At 50.9% G+C, this 27,185-nt stretch overlaps 1 protein-coding gene across 11 annotated transcripts in view; it reads right to left on the bottom strand.

Moving 5' to 3' along the window:
* ncor1 (nuclear receptor corepressor 1) overlaps positions 1 to 26,555 on the bottom strand; it is a 64,147-nt gene extending 37,592 nt beyond the window's left edge. For all 11 annotated transcript variants that reach the window (XR_004776191.1, XM_035527336.1, XM_035527341.1 and 8 more), the window contains exons 1-14: positions 26,445 to 26,555; positions 21,122 to 21,342; positions 11,818 to 11,915; positions 11,445 to 11,646; positions 11,159 to 11,338; positions 9,978 to 10,091; positions 7,438 to 7,494; positions 7,224 to 7,276; positions 5,865 to 5,931; positions 4,525 to 4,697; positions 3,401 to 3,491; positions 2,999 to 3,177; positions 2,290 to 2,344; positions 1,785 to 1,886 (exon numbers count right to left, since the gene is read on the bottom strand). Coding sequence is in view for 10 of the 11 variants with exons in the window: in XM_035527336.1 (XP_035383229.1) it covers positions 1,785 to 1,886; positions 2,290 to 2,344; positions 2,999 to 3,177; positions 3,401 to 3,491; positions 4,525 to 4,697; positions 5,865 to 5,931; positions 7,224 to 7,276; positions 7,438 to 7,494; positions 9,978 to 10,091; positions 11,159 to 11,338; positions 11,445 to 11,646; positions 11,818 to 11,915; positions 21,122 to 21,229 (1,479 nt within the window). In the remaining variant the exon portion in view is untranslated. The remainder of the gene's footprint in view (positions 1 to 1,784; positions 1,887 to 2,289; positions 2,345 to 2,998; positions 3,178 to 3,400; positions 3,492 to 4,524; positions 4,698 to 5,864; positions 5,932 to 7,223; positions 7,277 to 7,437; positions 7,495 to 9,977; positions 10,092 to 11,158; positions 11,339 to 11,444; positions 11,647 to 11,817; positions 11,916 to 21,121; positions 21,343 to 26,444) is intronic.
* Between the last annotated feature and the right edge of the window lie 630 nt (positions 26,556 to 27,185).

Below are 27,185 nucleotides of genomic sequence, written 5' to 3' on the forward strand. Positions count from 1 at the left end.
CTTTGCGTGCACTTGGGTGGAGCCCGTTCGGCAAGCGCTCGCTGGCCTCAGCGTGGCGCTGTCATGCAAGACAGCCAGCTGGGAAGAAAGTGTGTTTGGGTGCGGGCTCTGTGCCCACGCCTGGGCCCCCTCGCACGCGCACAGTAGCGGCCAGGGGAAATCAGCATGGTGGAGGGAGTTGACGTGATGAAGGCTATATCACGGACCAACAGCCAGCGTAAATATTTAGGACTTTCACTGGTGGGGGTGGGGGGCCGCCACCCAAACACCTAAAAAAAAAAGAAATTAGTCAGCAGATTTCTCCTGGAGCCCTCGACAGTGTTGGAAGGTATGTGAGAGAGCAGGACTCTGAGTGCTGGAATTCTTTTTAATTAGTGACGCTGGAGTTCGGAGAACTTAGGTGCTGTGACAGGACGTGCAGAGGACTCTCCATAGACACGGGACAGAGCCGGCAAGACCCAGGCATAGAACACCAATGTTTGGAGAGGGAGGGTTACTCCCCTTCTCACCTGGCTCTCCTGCTCGGCCTTGTTGGCTCCCTTTCTCACCTCCTCTCCACCTTTTCCTCCATTGTGCCAGTCACACCATGGGGAGGCAGACCTATCTACGGCTGAGTAAAGAAGCAAAAGTCCTGGGAGCGAGTGGGAACGCCGACCAAATGAGACGTGCGCGCGCCTGTCCCAAGCAACCCAGCGCGCTGCACGGACATTTGTCACCTGTGAGCGGGTACTATGGCAACAGTCATCTGACCTGATTCTCGCTCCGTGCATGTCCGTGAGAGTCCCGGAGTATAACACACAAACAAGCATTCAAGGGCACAGACAACGTTTTGTTATGAGGAGGGCCTGAAAATTGCCTCTCTTCCTCGCTCCCTCCCTCCCTCTGTGGAAGGCAGAAGAAAGATTCCTTAGCTTCACAATATTCTATTAATCAGAAGTAGAGAAAGACAGACACAGAGAGAGACAGAGAGAGAGAGAGAGAGAGAGAGAGAGAGAGAGAGAGAGAGAGATAGAGATGGAGTTCGAGAGGGAAAGAAAGGTGGGTGGGGTGTTGGAGAGTACAGCGCCTGCTTCTCATTTAAATCTCATTTAAGCGCGCACACACACACACACACATACACACACACACTGAAGTTCTACATATCTTTCTCAAACTAAACCATCAGTGTCTGCCAGAACACCTCTATAGCTCTACTCACCGCACACCAAGTGCACTTTCTCTAGGGTGCAGAGAAAGCACACTTTCAAGTTTTCTAAAGTGTGTGCGTGTGTGTATATATATATACACTTGTGCGAAAATTACAAACTAACAATAGAATGCCCTGAAAACTAGAGGGCTTTGACACCTTTGACACCAGCCTGCCATTAATACAATGTATACGAAACACATCAGCATACCGACACGCACCAAACTCACTTCGGCTACACACACCACCCTCCCAAAATAAGCAGCAGAGCCTGCGTCAGTCACATCATCCACAGCGTGTGTAAAGCCATTTCTGGCCCACACACTAAACTCAGAAATACTCAACTCGAAAATCTGGAAATGAGTGTGAGCTGTTCGTTTCTGTCCTAAGCAAGCGTTATGGTAACCGTTACGGCCTAATTACACGGAGCGGATGAAGTACAGTGCGAGCGAGGCCGACTGCCAGAGTGAAAGAAGACCAAAACCTTCTGGCCGACATGTAAGCCACACGCCGGCCGAGGGGGGGAAGCAGGGAGAGCGAGGGGACTGATGGCCAGACCTGAGGGGAATGTGGTGCCGGGTCCATGCCGCGGGCCTACCTGATTCCTCCGGCGCCGGCTGCCGTAGTTGCGTCGGACCAGGGTCTTAAAGTTCTGGCTCTTCTTGGTTAAGTAGTAATACAGTACACAGTCTGCGACGCACTGCAGACCAAAGACGAGACAAGATGGGCTGCGTGTGTGTGTGTGTGTGTGTGTGTGTGCGCGCGCAGCCTCAATTACAGGCCCTGACAAAAATACTAATATTTACAATGAATATTTCATAACATAATGGTCCATGGAACATAAATTAGTAAAACTACAAAATTTCATTAGACCTAATGCTATAATAATAATAAAACTGCTAGAATATACACAGTCATCTAAAAGTGTGACCATAAGCCACAAAACTGGTCTCAGAACAGTATGAAAGGGCAGTGCTTGGAGGTCTGAAAGCTGCAGGAGGGGTGCGGCTACATTAACTTTGTGTGTGTGTGTACCTATATGAGTGGGTAAGAGTGCACTACCGCAGACAGGAAACCTGCTTGCCGGGACAGGAAGCACTCACCTTTCGCTCCAGATAAGAGGCAATCAAGCCAAAGTTCTTTGGGTGCTGGACGAACCTGGAAAGCAAGAAGGGTGAGAGGGAACGTTTCAGCACCAAACAGGATGGGGGGGGGGGGGGTCAAAAGAGGGTCGAGCAGGGATGAGGTGGTGCCACTACAAAGCACACCGACTGGGAAACGGCCAATTGTAGAAAACAATTAGTCTGTCTGTGTGCGGGCGTGTGTGTGTGTGTGTGTTTGTGTGTGTTCCTCTCCTTCCATCACGTGTCGACCCAAGGGGCCTGCCTGGCCAGCATGTCTCCACGGCCCACAGAACACTGAACAGCGTCAGGTTGGCCGACGCCCGAGCCCTTTCCCCCCTGGTGCCGCCTGGCTTTGCAGAACCTGCTCCCCTGTAATTTGCGGAGAGGAAAGTTGCGGTAGTTTTCCGCAGAGAAGCTCCTTTCTCCTTCCACCCTGGCATGTGGGCAAGGAGCGTGGCGGCCCGCTGGGGGGTTCCACAGGTCACGGCCGCCAGATTATCACCATGCCCTTTTTGGGTCGAGGCTCCGTCGTGTGCAAGGGCTGGAGCCCAGCCAACCGTGACGAAGCTGCTTGAACCGCGAGACTGCGCGGAGCTCGGTGCTCAGCCTTCCCGACACACTCAACGACACGTAGCACAGGCTGCACGTGGCGGCGTCCTGTAACCAGGCCTGGGCGGCCGATACTCACTTCTCCTTGAAGATCTCCTTCTCGTGCTCGGTCCAGACGTTCATGAACTGGCGGGACTTGTAGACCTTCATGGGGTCGTCCATGAGACCGTTCATGTTGATGAACTTGACGCGGCGCTGCTCCGAGTCGTACATCATTGGGGGAATGACGGACAGCTGCCTCATCTGCTTCTCATTGTTCTGATGGTGCGAGAGAGAGAGACAGACAGACACACAGACTCAGTCTTCCTACATAATACCTGGTCTAAAGTCTTAGGCGTGTGAAGATTACATTCAAATGGCCCACACTGCATGCTGGGTATAAAAGAGGCTTTGATTTATTAGCCCAGCAGGGGAGGATGAGATGCAGCACCGGTGATTCTAGGATGGGCCTGCGCCGTTCCGTGCGCGTGTCTCCACCTACCTCCTGTTCCGAGAGGCCGTCTATGATCTCCGAGATCTCGTGCTCGCTTCTGGCTATGGTGGCTGACAGGCCTGTCCCTCGCTGGCCCACCCTGAGAGACAAAGAGGGTGGAGGAGGGTTGGAGGGTCACATGGACGCAAATCAAAGCACACAGTGAGAGAGGCACCACCACAGCCTCCGCCCGTCCCGAAGGCTTCCCAGAAGCACCCGGACCAGGAGAGGCTTTTGACTTTCTCTGAAAACCGTGGAGAGACCTTGAGCACAGACACCCTGTTCTCTGTACAGCCACTGAAGCAACCAAACCAAACTAAAACGTCCTGTGTGGCTTTTCACTCCCTACAAAAACCACTGAAGCCCGAAACTTGGCCGGTAGAAGCGGTGGGCATTTATTACCCCACCCCCCACGTGCCTAGGTGTGAATGGCCATGTGAGCATGTGGCAAGGGGGTGGTTAGGATTAGGGTTAGAGTGAATTGGAAGAAGAGCTTTCCGGTGGGAACCGGTCGCCGTGGAGGCAGAGCGGGGAAACGGACGGCCGAGAACGAGGCACGAATGGGCAGGTGATCAAAATAAACCACAGAGCTGCAAAGACAGGCGGCAAAGAACCATAGCGAGAGCGGTTCCCCTGACGACGCAAATCCAGCTGCGAGCCCAACACATGCGCCCAGGTAACCTGCTGTCTGCATTCGTGTCCAGGCAACAAAATTAATCAACAACCCTAGTCAAACTGCTCAACTGTTAATGTCTGTCTGAGTACTGGGAAACGTGTGGGGACGGTTGGTGCTGCTTGGCCTACACCTCCCTTCAGGGAAGCCCCACCTCCTCTGTACCCGGAACCCATCTGAAGTGACCTCGGATGCGCTCCTCGCTCCTGATTGGATGGCTAAGCGCCAATTCCACCGTTTTTTTCCCCCCCTCAGGACACTAACTGCATCCTGACCGTTTACAGAGTTACATCACAACAAGCCAACAAGGGGGTGGTTCTCGTGAAGCCCCAGCTGGACCTTTATATCCACGAAACAAAGTTTCTTGGAACAGACGGGTTAGAGCAGGAATTTCTGTGCACAGGAAATGTGTGCACGCGCGCGAGGCAGGGGCGGAGGTCTTCAGGTGCACGATCCTGACCTCTGGAAACGTTCCTGCTGCTCGCGCTGCTTGCGAATCTCGGGGAACTGCCGCTCGTAGTACTCGCGCGTGCGGCTCTCCTTGGCCTTGCGCCGTGGGTTGTTCTCCAGGCGCTCCACCTTCTTCTCCCATGCCTCCATCAGCTGGTCGTAGCGCTGGCAGATCTTCTGCTCCTACAAAAAACAAACCCGACACGCAGCACTCAGCAACAAACTTTGGTCTGGACCAACGCTTTCACAGTGGTAGATTTACCCACACACACACACACACACAACGAACCTGCCGTTTCTCAACCCCTTTCTTCCCTAGCCCAGCCCCCAGTGCTCCTATACCTGGCACTCTGTGTTCTTAATGGCCGAGTTCAGATGTGCTGGCAGGTGGGTCACAGCAAAAACGTGGACCTTCCGGCTCAGGAACTGTGCCCCAGTGCACTGATATAAGAGCGTGGCATGAGGTTATGACCCGTTAGAGCCTGGGTCAGGAGGAGGGGATGAATTAACCAAGGGGAACGATCGTCTTCTCAAGCACCAATTTGTTATGGGCACTCATCACAATGGCACCATTTTATTCTGTGCAAAAGTGTAAAAGAGCTAAAGCAGGCTGTACCTGATACGCTTGGCACAGGGCCAGAAGAACTGGGTTGTCAGTCGGACAAAGGAAGAAAAGAAAAAGTGAGGAAATGAGAGAGGGAATATACAAGTGCGTGTGTGAACACTACGAGGTTAACAATAGAGTGTTGTGTTGCAGCCTCTCCCTGAGCAGTTCACCTTCCACACTCAGACCACAATACTGCACACTACACAGCAGCTGACCCACCTGGCCTACTACAGGGCAGCCTGCACTACACCTTCCTTACACACGCACACACACGCACACACACACCCGTGCTTGTGCAGCCAAATTACTTCCACATGTGGTCAGAGGGATATATTTAGACAGGAGCATGCATGCACTGTTCTTGGAGCTTGACCACTCCGCGAGGCCTAGCCTGGGAGTGTGCATGTGTGTAGAGACACTTTATCCTGGTCCACACTAGCATAAAAGCTGCCTGTACAGGGTATTTGGACTTCTGTTACAGGCATGTAGGCTGGTAATGAAACCTCAGGCCTGCCGAGCCATGCGCTGTCAGCTACTGGGCCCAGGCTCCTCGCCGCTGTGGAGAGGCAGAAGAGAAACAACCCGGGTGTCACGGACACAGCGGCTGGTGTAGCCAGGAACAGCCTTCACACGCCCTCACAGGGCCTAGATTTCCCCAGCCAAGGGAACAATGCCATGCTCAGCCTCCAAACTTTGGGGGTAAATTAAGCCACTCGCACACGCGCACTCACACACACACGCACCCTCTGTTTGCGTGCGTGGTTCCTCCTCTTGAAAAAGAGAATCAGCTTCTTCCGCATCACTTGATTCCTGTAGGGGAGAAAGGGAAGGAGGGCCACATTCAGCAGGGTTTACACACAAACACATATACACACACACACACACACTGTACACACACAGCCATGTGAACAGGCCGCTGGCAGCTACACAACATGTCTGGATATCAACATCTCTCCACAGTACGTCATGCCCTTGCCAGCAACAGCAGACAAGCCATTTGGATTGCATTTTATAACAGCAGTTATAGGAAAGTTGCACGTATACTCAAACACAAACTGTCGCCTCACTCACACACAAACACACTTTGGTACACAAAGTACCAACAAGAGGTTGCTGGGGCCAATTAGGTTTTTGTTCCATGTACTTCCAGTGGAACTCAGACACCTCTCCCGGAGCCGATCGGTCCAACTGGAGAAAACCATTTTCAACTCCACAGACGTTATTCCTGATTTGTAGATGGGTCACATGAAACTTTGCATAGAAACTTAAGACCGTTATCCCAGTAATCCCTTTCTTTATGACTAACACACACACACACACACACACACACACAAAAAGTGAATCATTGGCGCAGCTGACTCTGATAAGGACCTGACCTGCCTGACATACTGCTCGCTCACGGAACCGATAAGAGTACAGACAACCTGATACTGACCGCACTGTGCGAATGCGCGCGCACACACCCACACCCCTTCCCATCTACTACTTCTATAAAACCACCCAACCAGCTTGTTTAAAAGCATGCAGAAAAGCAAAAAAATGCATGGGAGCACACACGCCCGCGCATTCTGTTATCTAGCTTCGGAGACACACAAACCCATGCCTCCAAAGAGTGAGTTAGTTTGCGAGGCTGAGGAAAGCACCCAAACAGATAACGATCTCAGTTAGTCTTTTCTAAAAAAAAAAAAAAGTCCACTTAACGCCAAGTAAGTGACTGCACCACCCCCTAAATGAAGCACCAGTGGTACTACAACCCCAAACTGGCTTTCAGTCTTTCTCCTCATTCTCCCAAATCTGAAGAGGAACCACCTTCCAGAATTTGACAGAGCAGGTAAAAAGACTGCACACGGTCCTTCTGAAACCAGAGCTTTAGTGATAAATGTCCATTTGCCCTCCATCATCTCAGCTGCTTTTATGGTCTCTTAATGTCCTTTGGCCATAAAAGTCGTGCGCCCTGCACCTCTGACCTGTGTCCCCTCTCGTTTGAGGCCGGCGCTTCCGCTCCGGAGCCTCACGCTCTTATCGGGCTAGGGTCAAACAGGACGGGCCGCTGCCTGGAGAAACAGCTCTGTTTAAAACCAGGGGACTAAAGAAATACTCACGTTTTAATGTTGTCGTGGTATACCTTAGTATCTGATGGCTGGTTATACAGGGGCTGGGGGGAGGGGGAGACACACACAGGGGGAGGATAGTTAATTATTAGCTGTAAAATGGGAAATCTGTCTGGTTTTGCTGGCACTGCAGTAGAGCCGTGCGACGTTACACGTGTGCCGAGGTCACGTGAAGTGTCTCCTCATCAGAGCACGGTGTACTCACCAGCTCTACTTTAGGGCCGAGTCCTTCAAAGATCTTGTGGGCTTCTTCCGCCTTTTTCTGGAGAGAGACAGAGAGCGCGAGAGAGAAAAATCATCATACAAAAGGCTTTTTTAATTAAAAACAAAACCGCTAACACAGTCCTGTCAGAGAAAAGGTACATTTTGCAAAATTACCATGTGAATCACCAGCGTCCATAGCACTACAATGCTTTGGGGAGACTGGGACCAATATGAGCCTGTATGCTGAGTGCAGTTGGGTGGGTGGGTGTGTGTGTGTGTGTGTGTGTGTGTGTGTGTGTCTCTCCATGTGTTCCCCGCCAGCATCTGTAAAGGCTGTTTCCATGCGGTTGCATGCCAAACATCCCCCTGGAATGCCTTTTTCTTCACAAGCCCCCTACATTCAAGAACACTGGGCTCTTTCAAAACAGGGAAACATTTGAAAAACAATGACGACACTCTGAAAGATGATGCACTCCCTTGTGCATACACACTCACCACTGTGGGAATTTACTATTCGCAGATCTAGGAAAAGCTGAATTTCTCAGTTTCTCGGCCCTCGCAGCCCGCGTCTGTCCGCCCGCCTGGCTTTCTATAGGACCACGTGCCTGAGAGCGCCGCAGAAATGTTGAGCACGCGAGCACGCGCTGCAGGACTCTCAAAGCTGCGACACGGCCAAGGGAGTGCCAGAAGAGGAAACCAGACACCCGCGGCGTCGTGGGTGCGCATGAGTGGCCTATATAACAAAATATGCTTGGGCTGCCAGGCCAAAAATGAGCAGCAGAGTGCGCGTGCGTGTGTTATTACAGTTACAGTACAAAGTGCTCTTCAGAAAGAATGATGCATTTCCCAGTGAGACACAGCAGCTGTTTAAATAGAAAGTGACAGAAGGGGAGGGAGGGAGGGAGAAACTGGGAAATAAAAACGTCTTTCAGCGACATGAAACATAGGCAGGATACAATAGCTACCGTAGCCTATGAAGACAAGGGATTATATAGCTGTGACCCCTACCATCTATCATGTTCAGACAGTGTGGTGGGGCTTTGGGCCGAGGCGAGCTTCACTAAATCCCCCGACTAGTTACTATCTGTAGTTATCTATCCGTAGCTTACATTCTTAACTAAAGTGTCGAGCTTTTGCGCGCAGGCGTTTTATACTCCAACCAGCAACAGGAAGCTCGGCATCAACAGCCCCAGGCTAGACCAGACGCGCAGATGAACTGCAGTAACCCCGCAGGCTGAGGAACAGGGCCCCCGCCGCCCCGGCCACCACGCGCCCCCACTCCCATTTCCTCCCGCTTGCAACATGTGCTGAGCTTCAGTGGGTTTTTTTCCCCCCTCCCTCTCAGACCACCACCACCACCACCACCCCCAGGGGCAGGAGGGTGGGGGAATCCCCTGTAGGATGGAGAAGAACTAGGCGCACACACACAGCGATGTGAAGGGCTTGTCCGTCTCCCTCGAACACTTGCGTGCGTGTGCCCCCCCCCCCAACTGTCACAGACAGTGAGGCCTGTGCCTAGCCCGTAACCACGGTAACATGCCTCAGTTATGAGTTTTTTTCTCTGTAATTCTCAGTAGGGGGTTATGGGCTTGCTTTTGTACAAATCAGAGCAGAACGCTAGTACAGTCTACTTTTCTCACACAAGACTATACTTGTATACCCTGTTTGCTGGTAGCCTCTATTAATAATATTTACTGTAACTCTCAAAGGTGATTTTATCAGGTAGAAACACAGCTGTTCTGTTGCCCTTGGAAATTGCACATGTGAGAACGGAACGCTGCTGAGTGTTGGTCAATACTGTAAAGTCCACGCAAAGCAATAAACAGAACAAGGTGCAATTCTGGATTCAAGCCTGAACAACCTAGAAGAACCAGAGGAGGTCAACGAGGTCATGAGGGGTTTAAAACGGCCAAGCTGAGAACCACAGCGACCCTGTGAAATCACTTAAGGCATAATTTCAGCCCAACACCTAAGGACATTCACTCGCTAACAAAGTACTCATACACCTAACAGCACAGCCCTGGACACACTGCATAAATAAAGCAGCATATGGAGTCAGCCTCTTGAAGTGTGAAGACAGACTGACACAGGCGTGCACGCACACACACACCCAAGGGGATGGAAAGAGAGGGTGAGTGAGTGAGTGTTTGTCTGTGTGTGTCTCACAAGGAAGTGCCCGCATGACACATCAGTGAGGCATAAAGGGTTAGTGTGTTGACGTCTGGATTGTGATAGTGGCCAAACAGACAGGCGTTATCAGGCATGGCGGACCAAGACGCAGACAGAGACGCAGCCAGACTTCACATTTAGGTTCACATTTATGGCACTTAGCTGACACGTTTATCCAAGGCGACTTACAATTATGACTGAATTTGAGCAATTGAAGGTTAAGGTTCTTATTCCGGCCCAAGAGTGGCAACATGGCGATGGTGGGGCTTGAACTGGCAACCTTCTGATTAGTAGTCAGGTACCTTAACCACTGAACTACCACTGCCTAGTGTGGTGGAGCTCCCATGGAGAAGTGAAGATGTGCGTCCATACCCGGTTCTCATCGTAGATGATCTGGACGATGCTCCGGTGTTTGTGCTCCACGGGCGGCGGGGACACCGGCTTTTCTGGCTCGACTGGCTTTGCTGCTTCCTCCTCTAGTTGTTGCTAGGAGACACAATCCCAGAGCGCATGTTGGTCAGGCAGGTGCAGGCCACAGCATATGGGTCATGCAGCACTTCTCCTGTGCTGCAGCGACCGCGGTTTCATTCATCCAACCCCCCCGCCCCGCCCAAACCCCCTCGATGTTGCCCTAGCTGCCCTTTAGTGCAGTGAGAAGAATCCCTCCGCCAGCACATGGACAGAGCGGGCCCAGTGGCAGCGGGCCCACGCTGGAGTGGGCGCACGAGTGTGGAAATGTCAGAGAGAGAGATTCTGAGAGAACCTTTTGCAGGACAGGAACAGAACCAACAAAACAAACAAACAAAAAAAGTTTTTAAATAAATAAATAAAATGTAAAAAAAAAAAGAAGAAGAAGAAGAAAAAAGAAAAAAAAAATTAATTAAAAAAAAAACAAAAACCAACCTCCTGCCTTGGCATTCCATATCTAATGAGGCCGGAACACCAAAGCAAGCAGCAATTAAAAACAAGAGAAAAAAAACAAGGAGATGGGAATGGAAGGCAAGCTTTTTTTTCCCCCTTTCTTAAGGAGCGAGAGCACAGGAGGCTTTTAGATTTAACCAATAAACCACCAGAGCCACATTTAGAACTTTTCTGGTGTTTTACAGAACAGGAGAATGATCGTGTGTGTGTGTTTTGGAACAATAACCTCTGCTTCCCCTTATAGCTAAAGCGAAAACACACAGCAGCAAAAGACAGAAGACCTGTCTGAAGAGTTCCCTAAAGAGCTCTACACGTAGCGATTGTTCCCACTACACAAGCTCATAGCAGTACTTGAATACACTGATTAACTGATCTATAAAAATCGCACACAACCCTTGCTTTACTGTTTATGAAGCATGCACACAAACACACTGCTTACAAACCCCTTTATGAAAAAACTGCTGTGCTTTGCCTTTGTGCTAAAGCTCCTGGGAGAACTACACTGACCAGAAGGCTCAGTGGTGAACGCAAGCCCAACGAGGGGGTTGTGCCTGACGTTCCAGCCGTCCTCGGGCCCTTCCCACTCACGGCCGAGCCCCAGGGGCAATGCGCCACCGCCGCCTGCCGCTCACCTGCTTCTTCTTGAGCTTGAAGATCTGCTGCTCGACCTTGGCGATCTCGCGGTCCACGCGGTCCATGCTCTGGATCAGCTCTTCCTTGGAGAGTTTGGATGGCGAGGCGTCCTCGTCCCCAACCGCCTGCACGCCACCTCCTGGGGACGAGGCCTCCACCTTCACACTGAACTGGGTCTCCTGGGCAGAGACGGGGAGGAGGGGAGCAAGGACAGAATGGACATGCAGCCTGGAAAGGAGAGAAATGGGCACGCCCGTACTGCACGGCTGCGTGTACGCGCTTTACCTTCTTGATATCGCCGGGGGTTCTCAGGCCATCCTGTACGGTGTGTGGGAGCGGCAGGACAACGCTGGCAGGTGGGGGGCGGGACAGGTGGGGATCGGAGGTGCCCTCCACACGGGGCCGCTTGGCCTCCACGGCCTCGGGCTCCGGCTGGGCCAGCACTCCAGGGTACTGCTGATCGTAGGCATGCCTGCGCTCTGGAGGCCTGCCCAGCATACAGGAGCCAGTCAGACAGTGTCAGTGATGTTTGTGTGTCTGGCCCTCACAGTCACAACTATGCAAGATGGCTGTGTGGGTTTGAATTAGTTAGTTAGTTAGTTCGTGTGTGTGTGTGTGTGTGTGTGTGTGTGTGTGTGTGTATGTGTGTGTGTGCTACCTTTCAGTTCCAGGGTGGAATTCTGACAGCAGTGAGGGTCTTCGGCGCTGCTGCTGGTCCTGCAGGTGAGTACTACGGAACTCTGGGACTGAAAAGTCCTAGACACACACGCAGAGTAACAATCAGAAAGGAAGCAGGCCATACAACAAAACTAAAGCATACAGCTCTCCCTCTGCCTTGCTCACTCACTCTCTGTCCCCCTTCCCTCTCATTCTCGCACTCTCTCTCCCACTCCCTCATGCTCTCTCTCTCGCTCGCTCGCTCTCTCTCTCTCTCTCCCTCCCTCCCTCCCTCCCTCCCTCCCTCCCTCATGGTCTCTCTCTCTCCCCCTCATGCTCTCTCCCTCATGCTCTCTCTCTCCCTCCCTCTCCCTCATGCTCTCTCTCTCTCCCTCTCCCTCATGCTCTCTCTCTCTCCCTCTCCCTCATGCTCTCTCTCTCCCTCATGCTCGCTCTCTCTCTCTCCCTCATGCGCTCTCTCTCTCCCTCATGCTCTCTCTCTCTCCCTCTCCCTCATGCTCTCTCTCTCCCTCATGCTCGCTCTCTCTCTCTCCCTCATGCGCTCTCTCTCTCCCTCATGCTCTCTCTCTCTCTCTCTCCCTCATGCTCGCTCTCTCTCTCTCCCTCATGCGCTCTCTCTCTCTCCCTCATGCTCGCTCTCTCTCTCTCCCTCATGCGCTCTCTCTCTCTCCCTCATGCTCTCTCTCTCTCTCCCTCATGCTCTCTCTCTCTCTCTCTCTCCCTCATGCTCTCTCTCTCTCTCTCTCTCCCTCATGCTCTCTCTCTCTCTCCCTCATGCTCTCTCTCTCTCTCCCTCATGCTCTCTCTCTCCCCCTCATGCTCTCTCCCTCATGCTCTCTCTCTCCCTCCCTCTCCCTCATGCTCTCTCTCTCCCCCTCATGCTCTCTCCCTCATGCTCTCTCTCTCCCTCCCTCTCCCTCATGCTCTCTCTCTCTCCCTCTCCCTCATGCTCTCTCTCTCTCCCTCTCCCTCATGCTCTCTCTCTCCCTCATGCTCGCTCTCTCTCTCTCCCTCATGCGCTCTCTCTCTCCCTCATGCTCTCTCTCTCCCTCTCCCTCATGCTCTCTCTCTCCCCCATGCTCGTGCTCTCTCTCTCTCTCTCCCTCATGCTCTCTCTCTCCCTCATGCTCTCTCTCTCCCTCATGCTCTCTCTCATGCTCTCTCTCTCTCCCTCTCCCTCATGCTCTCTCTCTCTCATGCTCTCTCCCTCCCTCATGCGCTCTCTCCCTCCCTCATGCGCTCTCTCCCTCTCCCTCATGCGCTCTCTCCCTCATGCTCTCTCTCTCATGCTCTCTCCCTCATGCTCTCTCTCTCCCTCATGCGCTCTCCCTCTCCCTCATGCTCTCTCTCCCTCCCTCTCCCTCATGCTCTCTCTCTCCCTCCCTCTCCCTCATGCTCGCTCTCTCTCTCCCTCATGCGCTCTCTCCCTCTCTCCCTCATGCTCTCTCTCTCATGCTCTCTCCCTCATGCTCTCTCTCTCTCCCTCATGCTCTCTCTCTCCCTCATGCTCTCTCTCTCCCTCATGCTCTCTCTCTCCCTCATGCTCTCTCTCCCCCATGCTCGTGCTCTCTCTCTCTCTCTCCCTCATGCTCTCTCTCTCCCTCATGCTCTCTCTCTCCCTCATGCTCTCTCTCATGCTCTCTCTCTCTCATGCTCTCTCTCTCTCCCTCTCCCTCATGCTCTCTCTCTCTCATGCTCTCTCCCTCCCTCATGCGCTCTCTCCCTCTCTCCCTCATGCGCTCTCTCCCTCTCTCCCTCATGCTCTCTCCCTCATGCTCTCTCTCTCCCTCATGCTCTCTCTCTCCCTCTCCCTCATGCTCTCTCTCTCTCCCCCCATGCTCGCGCTCCCTCTCTCCCTCATGCTCTCTCTCTCCCTCATGCTCTCTCTCCCTCATGCTCTCTCTCCCTCATGCTCTCTCTCCCTCATGCTCTCTCTCTCTCTCATGCTCTCTCTCTCTCTCATGCTCTCTCTCCCTCATGCTCTCTCTCCCTCTCCCTCATGCTCTCTCTCCCTCATGCTCTCTCTCCCTCATGCTCTCTCTCCCTCATGCTCTCTCTCTCTCCCCCCATGCTCGCGCTCCCTCTCTCCCTCATGCTCTCTCTCTCCCTCATGCTCTCTCTCTCATGCGCTCTCTCTCTCATGCTCTCTCTCTCTCTCTCTCTCATGCTCTCTCTCCCACTCTCTCTCCCTCATGCTCTCTCTCTCCCTCTCTCTCTCTCTTGCTCTCTCTCCCTCTCTCTCCCTCATGCTCTCTCTCTCTCTCTCTCTCATGCTCTCTCTCTCTCTCTCTCATGCTCTCTCTCTCTCTCATGCTCTCTCTCTCTCTCCCTCATGCTCTCTCTCTCTCTCTCTCATGCTCTCTCTCTCTCTCTCTCTCATGCTCTCTCTCTCTCTCTCCCTCATGCTCTCTCTCTCTCTCTCTCTCATGCTCTCTCTCTCATGCTCTCTCTCTCTCATGCTCTCTCTCTCTCTCTCTCTCTCATGCTCTCTCTCCCACTCTCTCTCCCTCTCTCTCTCTCTTGCTCTCTCTCTCCCTCTCTCTCCCTCATGCTCTCTCTCTCTCTCTCTCTCATGCTCTCTCTCTCTCTCTCATGCTCTCTCTCTCTCTCATGCTCTCTCTCTCTCTCTCCCTCATGCTCTCTCTCTCTCTCTCTCATGCTCTCTCTCTCTCTCTCTCTCTCATGCTCTCTCTCTCTCTCTCCCTCATGCTCTCTCTCTCTCTCTCTCATGCTCTCTCTCTCTCTCTCTCTCTCTCATGCTCTCTCTCTCTCTCTCCCTCCCTCTCCCTCATGCTCTCTCTCTCCCTCATGCTCTCTCTCTCCCTCATGCTCTCTCTCTCTCTCGCTCTCTCTCTCTCATGCTCTCTCTCTCTCTCTCTCTCTCTCTCTCTCTCTCTCATGCTCTCTCTCCCTCTCTCTCTCCCTCATGCTCTCTCTCTCTCTCCCTCTCTCTCATGCTCTCTCTCTCCCTCCCTCTCCCTCATGCTCTCTCTCTCTCCCTCTCCCTCATGCTCTCTCTCTCATGCTCTCTCTCTCTCTCTCATGCTCTCTCTCATGCTCTCTCTCATGCTCTCTCTCCCTCATGCTCTCTCTCTCTCTCTCATGCTCTCTCTCTCTCTCTCTTGCTCTCTCTCTCTCTCTCTCTCTCATGCTCTCTCTCCCTCCCTCTCCCTCATGCTCTCTCTCCCTCATGCTCTCTCTCCCTCATGCTCTCTCTCTCCCTCATGCTCTCTCTCTCTCTCTCTCATGCTCTCTCTCTCTCTCTCTCTCTCTCTCTCTCTCTCTCTCTCTCTCATGCTCTCTCTCTCTCTCTCTCATGCTCTCTCTCATGCTCTCTCTCATGCTCTCTCTCCCTCATGCTCTCTCTCTCTCTCTCATGCTCTCTCTCTCTCTCTCTCTTGCTCTCTCTCTCTCTCTCTCTCTCATGCTCTCTCTCCCTCCCTCTCCCTCATGCTCTCTCTCTCCCTCATGCTCTCTCTCCCTCATGCTCTCTCTCTCCCTCATGCTCTCTCTCTCTCTCTCATGCTCTCTCTCTCTCTCTCTCATGCTCTCTCTCTCTCATGTTCTCTCTCTCTCTCTCTCTCTCATGCTCTCTCTCTCTCTCTCTCTCTCTCCCTCATGCTCTCTCTCTCTCCCTCTCTCTCTCTCATGCTCTCTCTCTCTCTCATGCTCTCTCTCTCCCTCCCTCTCCCTCATGCTCTCTCTCTCCCTCTCCCTCATGCTCTCTCTCTCTCCCTCTCCCTCATGCTCTCTCTCTCATGCTCTCTCTCTCTCTCATGCTCTCTCTCATGCTCTCTCTCTCTCCCTCATGCTCTCTCTCTCTCTCTCATGCTCTCTCTCTCTCTCTCTCCCTCCCTCTCCCTCATGCTCTCTCTCTCTCTCATGTTCTCTCTCTCTCTCTCTCTCTCTCTCTCATGCTCTCTCCCTCTCCCTCTCCCTCATGCTCTCTCTCTCTCTCATGCTCTCTCTCATGCTCTCTCTCTCTCCCTCATGCTCTCTCTCTCTCTCTCTCTCTCATGCTCTCTCTCTCTCTCCCTCCCTCTCCCTCATGCTCTCTCTCTCCCTCATGCTCTCTCTCTCTCTCTCTCTCTCTCTCTCTCTCTCTCTCATGCTCTCTCTCTCTCATGCTCTCTCTCTCCCTCCCTCTCCCTCATGCTCTCTCTCTCTCCCTCTCCCTCATGCTCTCTCTCTCATGCTCTCTCTCTCTCTCATGCTCTCTCTCATGCTCTCTCTCTCTCCCTCATGCTCTCTCTCTCTCTCTCTCTCTCTCATGCTCTCTCTCTCTCTCTCTCCCTCCCTCTCCCTCATGCTCTCTCTCTCCCTCATGCTCTCTCTCTCTCTCTCATGTTCTCTCTCTCTCTCTCTCTCTCATGCTCTCTCCCTCTCTCTCCCTCATGCTCGCTCTCTCTCCCTCCCTCTCCCTCATGCTCTCTCTCTCTCCCTCCCTCTCCCTCATGCTCTCTCTCTCCCTCATGCTCTCTCTCTCTCTCTCTCATGCTCTCTCTCTCCCTCATGCTCTCTCTCTCTCCCTCTCCCTCATGCTCTCTCTCTCTCATGCTCTCTCTCTCTCTCTGCTCTCTCTCTCTCTCTCTCCCTCATGCTCTCTCTCTCTCTCCCTCATGCTCTCTCTCTCTCTCTCCCTCATGCTCTCTCTCTCTCTCTCCCTCATGCTCTCTCTCTCTCATGCTCTCTCTCATGCTCTCTCTCTCTCCCTCATGCTCTCTCTCTCTCTCTCATGCTCTCTCTCTCTCTCTCCCTCCCTCTCCCTCATGCTCTCTCTCTCCCTCATGCTCTCTCTCTCTCTCTCTCTCTCTCTCTCTCTCATGCTCTCTCTCTCTCATGCTCTCTCTCTCCCTCCCTCTCCCTCATGCTCTCTCTCTCTCCCTCTCCCTCATGCTCTCTCTCTCATGCTCTCTCTCTCTCTCATGCTCTCTCTCATGCTCTCTCTCTCTCCCTCATGCTCTCTCTCTCTCTCTCTCTCATGCTCTCTCTCTCTCTCTCCCTCCCTCTCCCTCATGCTCTCTCTCTCCCTCATGCTCTCTCTCTCTCTCTCATGTTCTCTCTCTCTCTCTCTCTCTCTCTCATGCTCTCTCCCTCTCTCTCTCCCTCATGCTCGCTCTCTCTCCCTCCCTCTCCCTCATGCTCTCTCTCTCCCTCCCTCTCCCTCATGCTCTCTCTCTCCCTCATGCTCTCTCTCTCTCTCTCTCTCATGCTCTCTCTCTCCCTCATGCTCTCTCTCTCCCTCATGCTCTCTCTCTCTCCCTCTCCCTCATGCTCTCTCTCTCTCATGCTCTCTCTCTCTCTCTCATGCTCTCTCTCTCTCTCTCTCTCCCTCATGCTCTCTCTCTCTCTCTCCCTCATGCTCTCTCTCTCTCTCCCTCATGCTCTCTCTCTCTCTCTCTCTCCCTCCCTCTCCCTCATGCTCTCTCTCTCCCTCATGCTCTCTCTCTCCCTCATGCTCTCTCTCTCCCTCATGCTCTCTCTCTCCCTCATGCTCTCTCATGCTCTCTCTCTCTCTCTCATGCTCTCTCTCCCTCTCTCTCTCCCTCATGCTCTCTCTCTCTCCCTCTCTCTCTCATGCTCTCTCTCTCTCCCTCTCCCTCATGCTCTCTCTCTCTCATGCTCTCTCTCTCTCTCTCTCTCCCTCATGCTCTCTCTCTCTCCCTCTCCCTCATGCTCTCTCTCTCTCATGCTCTCTCTCTCTCTCATGCTCTCTCTCATGCTCTCTCTCTCTCTCTCTCTCCCTCATGCTCTCTCTCTCTCTCTCTCTCATGCTCTCTCTCTCATGTTCTCTCTCTCTCTCTCTCCCTCCCTCTCCCTCATGCTCTCTCTCTCTCATGCTCTCTCTCTCCCTCATGCTCTCTCTCTCTCTCTCTCATGCTCTCTCTCTCTCTCTCTCTCATGCTCTCGCTCTCTCCCTCTCTCTCTCTCATGCTCTCTCTCCCTCCCTCTCCCTCATGCTCTCTCTCTCCCTCCCTCTCCCTCATGCTCTCTCTCCCTCCCTCTCCCTCATGCTCTCTCTCTCCCTCTCTCTCTCTCATGCTCTCTCTCTCCCTCCCTCTCCCTCATGCTCTCTCTCTCCCTCTCCCTCATGCTCTCTCTCTCATGCTCTCTCTCTCTCTCATGCTCTCCCTCATGCTCTCTCTCTCTCTCTCCCTCATGCTCTCTCTCTCTCTCTCATGCTCTCTCTCCCTCCCTCTCCCTCATGCTCTCTCTCCCTCTCCCTCATGCTCTCTCCCTCTCTCTCATGCTCTCTCTCTCTCTCTCATGCTCTCTCTCATGCTCTCTCCCTCATGCTCGCTCTCTCTCCCTCCCTCTCCCTCATGCTCTCTCTCTCCCTCATGCTCTCTCTCTCTCTCTCTCATGCTCTCTCCCTCATGCTCTCTCCCTCATGCTCACTCTCTCTCTCCCTCCCTCTCCCTCATGCTCTCTCTCTCCCCCCCATGCTCGCACTCTCTCTCTCTCCCTCATGCTCTCTCTCTCTCTCCCTCCCTCTCCCTGATGCTCTCTCCCTCTCTCTCATGCTCTCTCTCTCATGCTCTCTCCCTCATGCTCTCTCCCTCATGCTCTCTCCCTCATGCTCTCTCCCTCATGCTCTCTCCCTCATGCTCGCTCTCTCTCCCTCCCTCTCCCTCATGCTCTCTCTCATGCTCTCTCTCCCTCATGCTCTCTCTCCCTCATGCGCTCTCTCTCTCTCTCTCTCTCATGCTCTCTCTCTCTCCCCCCCATGCTCGCTCGCTCTCTCTCTCATGCTCGCTCTCTCTCTCTCCCTCCCTCTCCCTGATGCTCTCTCTCTCTCTCATGCTCTCTCTCTCATGCTCTCTCCCTCATGCTCTCTCCCTCTCTCTCTCCCTCATGCTCGCTCTCTCTCCCTCCCTCTCCCTCATGCTCTCTCTCTCTCTCTCCCTCATGCTCTCTCTCTCTCTCTCTCCCTCATGCTCTCGCTCTCTCTCTCCCTCATGCTCTCGCTCTCTCTCTCCCTCATGCTCTCGCTCTCTCTCTCCCTCATGCTCGCTCTCTCTCTCCCTCATGCTCGCTCTCTCTCCCTCATGCTCGCTCTCTCCCTCTCCCTCATGCTCTCTCTCTCTCTCTCTCTCTCCCTCATGCTCTCGCTCCCTCATGCTCTCGCTCCCTCATGCTCTCGCTCCCTCATGCTCTCGCTCTCTCTCTCCCTCATGCTCGCTCTCTCCCTCCCTCATGCTCGCTCTCTCTCTCATGCTCGCTCTCTCTCTCATGCTCGCTCTCTCTCTCATGCTCGCTCTCTCTCTCATGCTCGCTCTCTCCCTCATGCTCGCTCTCTCCCTCATGCTCGCTCTCTGTCCCTCATGCTCGCTCTCTCTCTCTCTCCCCCCACGTGCTCTCTCCCTCCCTCTTGCGCTCTCTCTCCCTTGCACTCTCTCGCTCGCTCTGTCTGTCTGTCCCTTCTTTCTCTCGTTCTCCATCTCTCTCTCTCTGTACCTCTTGCTCTCTCTCTCTCTCTCCGTACCTCTTGCTCTCTCTCTCTGTACCTCTTGCTCTCTCTCTCTCTCTCTCTCCGTACCTCTTGCGCTCTCTCTCTCTCACCCTCATTCTCTCACCCTCAATCTCTCTCCCTCCCTCTCACCCTCATTCTCTCTCTCCCTCCTTCCTCTTGCGCTTTCTCTCTCTCTCTCTCTCTCTCCCTCTCCCCCTCTCTCCCTCAGGCACCTCAAAGTTCAGTGAAGTTGACTTTGGATGCCTGAGGTCGTATCTATATCAGGCCTCTAACAACAGGTTAAGCAGCCTATTCCAGAGGATCTGCCAGCAGGACAAACAATGAAGTGAAATGAGACGCAGCAGGTTAACACGCTGGGCCAGACACTTAGGCCTTCACCACCCACGGAAGGAAGACTCGCAGAGAGCTTCCTCCTTTGAACAGCTCGACCGTGGCCGAGTTTCTTCATCGCAGTGGGGGAAGAGGGGAGGGTTCACCCTCGCTTCCTAGCCACCGTGGCAGGCTGCAGACACCCAGAGAGCAGGGCGAGGGGAGGGAGACAGTGGTCAGGCCCAGCCTTCCTCTGGAAGTAAAATTCTCAGAACTCTGTATTCAAATTCAGCAGATTTGGCAGTGAAGGCACAAAGCCTGGTAACACGTCCGGTTCAGATACAACTAGTAGCAGTCGATTCAGTGACCGATTATTCAGTTTGCACATGCTTGTCCTGGTTCCAAAAACTGTCTACTGTCTCTATTTGGTATGGCCCTAGAAACGGAAAAAAGGCTGAAATAATAGGGTAAATGTAAAAATAGCAAAAATATAGTAAGCACAGCTAAACCTACTTTGATTCCAGGCCTTTAATTTCATGATTAAACACTCTGGGTCAAGCGTTCACCGAGTTCTCCAATTCTGCGTCTCAGTGAGTTACTAAAGACTCTTGACCTGGGGCAACAGTTTTTCAACGCCCACGTGAACAAGATCTCTCTTACCAAAAAGAGATGTCATTGGTCAAGGAACACTAGCTCTGCCCCGGCCACTGCTACCGTCCCACACAGAGGGGAAGTGGGGAGCAGGGAAATGTTCCTAGTGCTGCGTGTCAGGAACAAAGCGGACAGCTGCACATGTATAAAGTGGTTCTTGGGGTCCTGTCCTTCGCGGTTCCTGCTCACTCACGCACCCTCTGCACGTTCAGAGGAGGTCAAAACACTATGGCTGGGTGCTCCTCAGCCAGAGAACAGAACAGAGAGAACGGACGCGAAGGCCACCGTTACGGTCGAGTGCTTGGACCCCAGGCGTGTAACCTTCTGCAACCTCTGACCGTGCCCACAAATACCAAGAGCACTTTCATCTTGAGCAGCGTTTGACGTGCAACACGCAGTACAACACGTGCTCGGGGCGGGTGGGTACTGAGGGTTGGGGTAGTAGGGCAGTCAGTGGCACAGCAGCAAGAACTATGCTGGCTGAGACTCCTAGAGCAACACGGGAAGACTTAGATTGCGAGCACAGTTATCGAGTTCAAAGTGCGCAAACATTCTATACTGCAGACTGATGTGTTCAATATGCAGTTTCGGGTAACGATTCACTGATCTGTGTGGACGGCACACAGGGTGAACAGCAAATGCTCCTTAGGCCATCCACAATCTTAACCTTACACAATACGCTAGCCGGTTTGCTAATAAACAACAAAAACAACTCTCACTAATGATCTGAACCTCAAGAGCGCTGAACTGCGCTGGAATCAGGGCGCCGTGCTGCTTTAAACATTAGGGCAGGTGCAGGAAACCTCGGCCTGGAGCACTGGCTGGCTGGCCGGGGCACAGGGGTGCTTACCGAAGGGTGGCGCCCTGTGCCGAAGGTGCATTGGACCGAGTGGGGCGGGTAGCGGCTCTGCTCGCTGCTGAAGCTCCCCTGGCTGGGAGGGAAGCCCGTGCTGGACATGCCGCCGCCGGAGCCTGGGGCAGGGCCGCGGGTGGAGGGGAGGAAGGAGGGGGTGGGGACGTGGGCAACTCGCTCACGGGCTCCACGCCAGCATGGCAGCACTACCGGTGTACCTGAGGGAGGAGAGAGAGAGAGAGGGGTTAGAAAAGGCAGCAGAAGGCAAAGGTTTTTTTTTTTCATTTTTAGGTTCCAGAGTTGACAGATCTTTTCTTTCACTGCCGTGGAGGTTTTCTGAATCGGGTGCTCAGAGAACCCATTCCCAAAGCCCTGTAGGGACAGGCTGTGCTACTGTCAGCCATTTCTCAAAAGCAGGATCAGAAACTTGTTTGTAGCTGCAGGTCTCTCGCGCTGCTTAACGCCGACTCGCTCAAAGGACGCCAAAACCTCACAAAGGAAACCTCAACCTTTACGTCCCAGGCACCTGAGCAAGAAATGCCTGAACGCCACGTCATTTCCATTTACTTGCTCAAACCAAGAAACTGCAGTGCTTGTGCTGCAATGACAAAGCTAAATGTGGGCTTAATCCAACAGCCTCACCAAACAAGGCCCTTCACATGCTCTTCTCCAGGCAAATTACAGAACAGCCTTACACACGCTTACACTATAATCAGCATTTACAAAATTTAGCCATCCCTCCATTCATGCAAACACTGTCGGTCCACTTAAATCGACAGGCAATCAAGCCGTTTTCAATTTGCTGTTTTTACTTCAACAAGCTGTGGCACCAGTCTCACACGTCAAGGATGACAAGTGAGAATTTTGGGAGCAAGAAGGTGTGAAAGGTAAGCGCGAGAACGTGTATTCTGAAGACAAAGATTCAAAAGCAAACAGAAGAGGGGGCCATGAACATGACATTCCCTGCATACACACTATCTATATATGCATGCTCTCTTTTCTTTGATGCAACCTCTCTGTAATGATGCAACCACTGCTGTAATGCTTGGGTGCTTGTAATAGGTGGGCAAGGGTCAGTTGTTAAGTGGGCTCTTGGGAGGGTAAGGGTGGGTTGTTGGGTGGATTTCTGGGCAGGCAAGGGTAATTGGGTAAGTGAATGTATGCAAAGTGAAAGAGGATTTTTTTTTTTTTTTGTACTTCTTATTTCATCCTTAACAGTTTTCACCAAAAAAAAAAAAACAAAAAACAAAACCACACACCACATCTGCAGCACTGATGTCATTAAGACACCAGCACAAGGAGGAATCATAAAAATGACAGACATTTACCCCCCCACCCCCACCCCAGCTGCAATATGATATGAACATGAGGGAGGTGGTGGGGAAAAAAAACAAAAAAAAAACATGGCAGTTGATGCTTACCACAAATCTAAGCCTTATGTTTTGGTATAGTAAAGACACATGTGGCCATTGTAGAAGGAAGCCCTGCTAAAGACGTTTGTCAGAAGTGGTCCTTTCTGCTATTCTTCAAATAGCTTTGTCATTTCTCTTCTGATGACTGGAGTTAGCACTGCGGTGGCGGGAGCTGATCGTGGATCTGTGGCGGGCCCCGAGTGCTTACAGTTCTCACAGGCTTCCAGCGCTCCCCAATGAGGGTCTGCAGACTCGCCGTCAAGAACGGATAAAAACAACATGGGTGTTTCATGATTAACCATAAGGTTAGCTCAAGCAGGCTCGCTGTTGTAAATCAAACCATACCTGGTAAGGGGCGACACAGTATTAATTAAGCGTGCTGGCAAATAAGCTCAACTGTGCCGTGTGATGTCTGATGAGGAGTAGGGTGTATAGCCTCTAAGCAACAGGCCCACTGTGACAGAGCACAATTCTTATGTGCAGCTATGCTTCAGTCTGGTTGTACTTCCATTTCTTGTCGAATATTTTCCGCTGAGCACCTTCTTTGCCATCCGATAATTTAAAGCGTTGCCACACAGCTGCTTTTCACGGTGTCTGTGCCCGACGAAGCTTCCAGGGCCATGCTGTGCTCCAAGTCAAGGCTACTCGGATGTATGGGGGTGAGTGGATGATGTATTAACCTGGACCAGCTGTAATGTATTCATATTCCCATTGAACATTACCCATACAGCTATTAACAATAGAAGTTCATTGAGCCTGAATATTGACAGGTACTGCAATTTAGGATACCATTGTGGTTTTTTTTTCCCCCCTAAGAACAAAGGGTTTTTTTTCCCCGAAGGAGAAAACTGAAGCTTCAGAATACTGAAATCAGACATAACGTAACGAGTGAATACACGGAGTTGACTCCGGCCCGATGCAGATCAGTACAAAAGGGCAAGGAGAAGGTCTAATGTCTGCTGGGCACAGAATCAGTGAATGTCCTCTGGCACCTGTGCGCCTCTTACCGAGTTGCAGCCCTCGCATGGCTCCAAAGGCGACATCTTAGAGCGGGAACCTCGTGCCAGTGCCAACACCGCAGACGGCACTGCTGCAAAGACTAGGCCACAGCCGGGTGAAAGTAACTTTCGGAGCACGTCTAGAAGGGCCGACCAGGCACGGTTTAAGAGTGGTCTCTGACTAAATGCCATGTCAGTAATCATTCTCAATTCATAACCCTTTTCCAAACGAGAAAACCCATTATTAACTGGGGTTGTGAAGACATCAGAATTTCCATACTTTGATAAAGCACTTGCATCAAATAAAGAATTAACTTTTCATTTATCACATTCTTGATAAAACAAAGATTGAGAAAAAGGCCCTCTCAACACCACGTTCTGGTAATGCTGCATAACACAGCCAGCATTTTAACAATTACTCTTACAATGGACTTGGCTAGAAAGTGACATACCTAGCATCTATAATTCTAATGTCATGTCACCACTGACAGTTCAGCCAAGCCTAGTGTCCAGAAAACAGGCCCTTAATGGCAAACACGATAATGGCCATATAATGAACTCGGGAGGGGGGAGGATTTTCGATGCAGAGATGGAAAAGGGCACAACTTCGTCCAGTCGACACAAACCTCTAAAAACTGAGTCAACGTGGCAGCCTGCCCCTGCAGGATTTTCTCCATGCTCCCCGCTCTGCCCGGCCACAGACGCAGCACCACAATTACACGTCCTGTGTTAGACTACCACGGCCCCACTGCCAGGAGATTAAGTAACCCTTATAAAAACCAAAGGCAACGCGCAATGAAAAATAAGCATTGCACCACTTAACACACACACACACTCCAGATGGCAGACCTGATTAAGCTGCGAGTTGAACTGCATTTCTTTTAAGAGATGTGAAGGACAAGGTTTCATGCTCACTCTTACTGAGAAGTATCAGCAAACAACACAGAAGCTGTGACGTAACCAATAAAGGCCAAGTTTGAGATGGTCAGTTATTGCCTTAGTGCAACATCAGTTGATGTCCAACATGCCCAAAGCTCCCTGATGGCTCAGCTGGCTGAGATGTTGCTTGGAAATGCAGTCCCAAAATTGATCCCTGAAGATGCCAAGGCCATTCACCGATGGGAAGAAATGTTTAGTTCCTCTCTCCTCCTAACAGAGGTGAATTCATGGTCTATGTCAGGTGACCTGGCGTAAACAGAGAACTGGGCCATTATGAAGGATAAAAGCTAGAGTAGCAACCTGAAACAGGATGGCCACCTTCATCACAGATCCCAGCCATCACCAACCCAGGTTCATCCCGAACGGTACTTAATGAATGAACTTATTGTTATAAAAGGTTAATATAACAGCAGCTTTTTCTAAAACGTGCCCAGAACACTATACTCTACATCTTCTACAGTTTAAGGAAAAATCAGTTAAGGTGAGGACAAAACAATCACTGATTCCAGTTTCACCGGTAAATCATTCCTGAAATCTTAGCATGCCTAATCTGCTAGGACAGACCTCAGAACAGAATAGACGGACTACAAATCCAGTTACAGCCAATAAAAATGGGTTCAATGCCTTGTTATCGGTGACTTAAATTCCATAGCTCGTCTGAAATTCTAACATCAAGTCGTACTTCCTAGGTAAAATGAGTCATTAGGTGTAGAGAGGAAACTATCCTAGTTCATTTTTCTTAAGGGAGTAACTAAGCCTTTGCAGTTGTTGCCTGAAGTTAATGGCCTCATAAAAATCTAAAGAAAATAAAACAGAACCAACAGCTTGGCTATTTCTGTTACATAGTTTAATTAATGGAACCAATCGACTAAAACAAATAAATTAAAGGGCGCCGATTGCCAGAGATTTTATGCGAAAAATAATTAGCTTCACAGACTCCCTAACAATCAACACCACGAATTCATTTTACGGGACGCAAGACCTTGTTCTAGTTCCAGACTCGTTCACCTGAGCAGATCAAATTAAACGTTTGTAAACCAGAGTGCATGTGCAGACCGCAAACCATATGCCTGCAGAAGCGGGCATTCTGACTCAACATGTAGCTACGTGTATCCAAGACCAAACGAGAATAAAGAAAAGGTTATTAGCTAGAGGATCTCAATGAACCGATATGAAAGAATGTGTTTCTTTTACTCAGTCGCACATCTATTTGCCGGATCAAGATATAAGCCTAAAAATGTTAATTCTTTGCTTCTTGAAGGGAAGATTGGATTTGCGTATTTAAAGTCTTCTTTATTATTAAATGGCAATGCTGCAGACCAGTGAACACGGTAGCATACTAAACCTTCAAAGAGCATTCAGATAAGGAAAGTGATATCAATAAATTATAATAAATAGCATACAAAGAATTCCCATTTTGCAACATATTGGTTGGCTAGCTAGCTCTGTGTGGACAATTCTGGATTATTAAGATGGACAGGCAAGTAGCTAGCCACGGAAACACAGCATCTGAACGGGCTGTCTAGCTAGCGTACCTAACCCACGTTAGCTAGATCATCGCTAGCTGAACTCTACTACAAGATCATGTTAGCCATCGTTAGCTTGCTAGCTAGCTAGCTAGCTGGCGCCTTGTACATTTATCAAAGACACCCGCTTTCAAATACACACAGTACAAAATTCCGCAATTGCCTATTACATCAAATAAAACATTCGTATCTGAAATGTTCTACACATTCCAGGAAGTCAATGGATGTTAGCTTGCTAGCTTAACATTTCACCTTTGGTTTCTAAAGCAAGCCGCCATCTTACAAAGCATTAAGCATAGCCCGCTAGCCCGGCTAACCATGCTAGCCATGCTATAACAGAGCCTTCGTAACTTTAGCCAGATAACCACCGTTAACAGCAATGTTCAAGCCTTCGTTTTGTAAATACGTAAATCACCAAAATGTACAAAAACCCCTAAAAACTCACCTCGTTTCCATTAAACCTTCCGAGCAGATATAAAAGGCAAACGTATGTAACTAAAATGTAGAAATTTTATTCCGCTGCAGACGGACTGTACGAGTGTTGCAGACACTGAGGTGCTGTAGACATCAAGGTCTGTGGTATTATTTGTCCTAGCAGTACAAGAAAAATATTTGAGAATTTACTTTATTTTTTCGGTAACAGTAAACTTATCTAGTCCACATATATATTTTTTTCATAAATACAATTCTACGAATTTTCACAGTTTTACGAATGTCGATAGTTTCAAATCGACCTGAAACATAACACTAATTTTTGTTTTATATATCAGCCAGGATAATGTGGTGTGACGTTAAAAGTTTCCCCACAGGCGGCCTGACGTACCTTTTGCCTTCCCCACCCAAACCTTGAAGTATTGCTTTTCCGCAAGTGTAGCTTAATACATTATCACGCGTGCAATATGCACTCATTGAAACATTCAACGAAAAGCGCTCTTCAAACAATTTTGAGAATAATGGATTATCATCAGGCCTACAAAAAGTACACTTCTTTGAAAAATTCCAAATAAACAAATACATCCTTTAACATGTAATCTTTATTAAGATAACCAACAGTGTAGTGTAGTTACATTATTGTAATACTAGTTTCGTTGTTCTACGCGTGTTTATATGAATCTATAATAGGCATTATAATTGTGCGCAGTTTTTTCACCTTCTATTTTACAACCAACATGCGTAGGAACCTTTT

Source organism: Electrophorus electricus, chromosome 6 (assembly GCF_013358815.1).
Source record: "Electrophorus electricus isolate fEleEle1 chromosome 6, fEleEle1.pri, whole genome shotgun sequence".
NCBI classification, from domain to species: Eukaryota; Metazoa; Chordata; class Actinopteri; order Gymnotiformes; family Gymnotidae; genus Electrophorus; species Electrophorus electricus.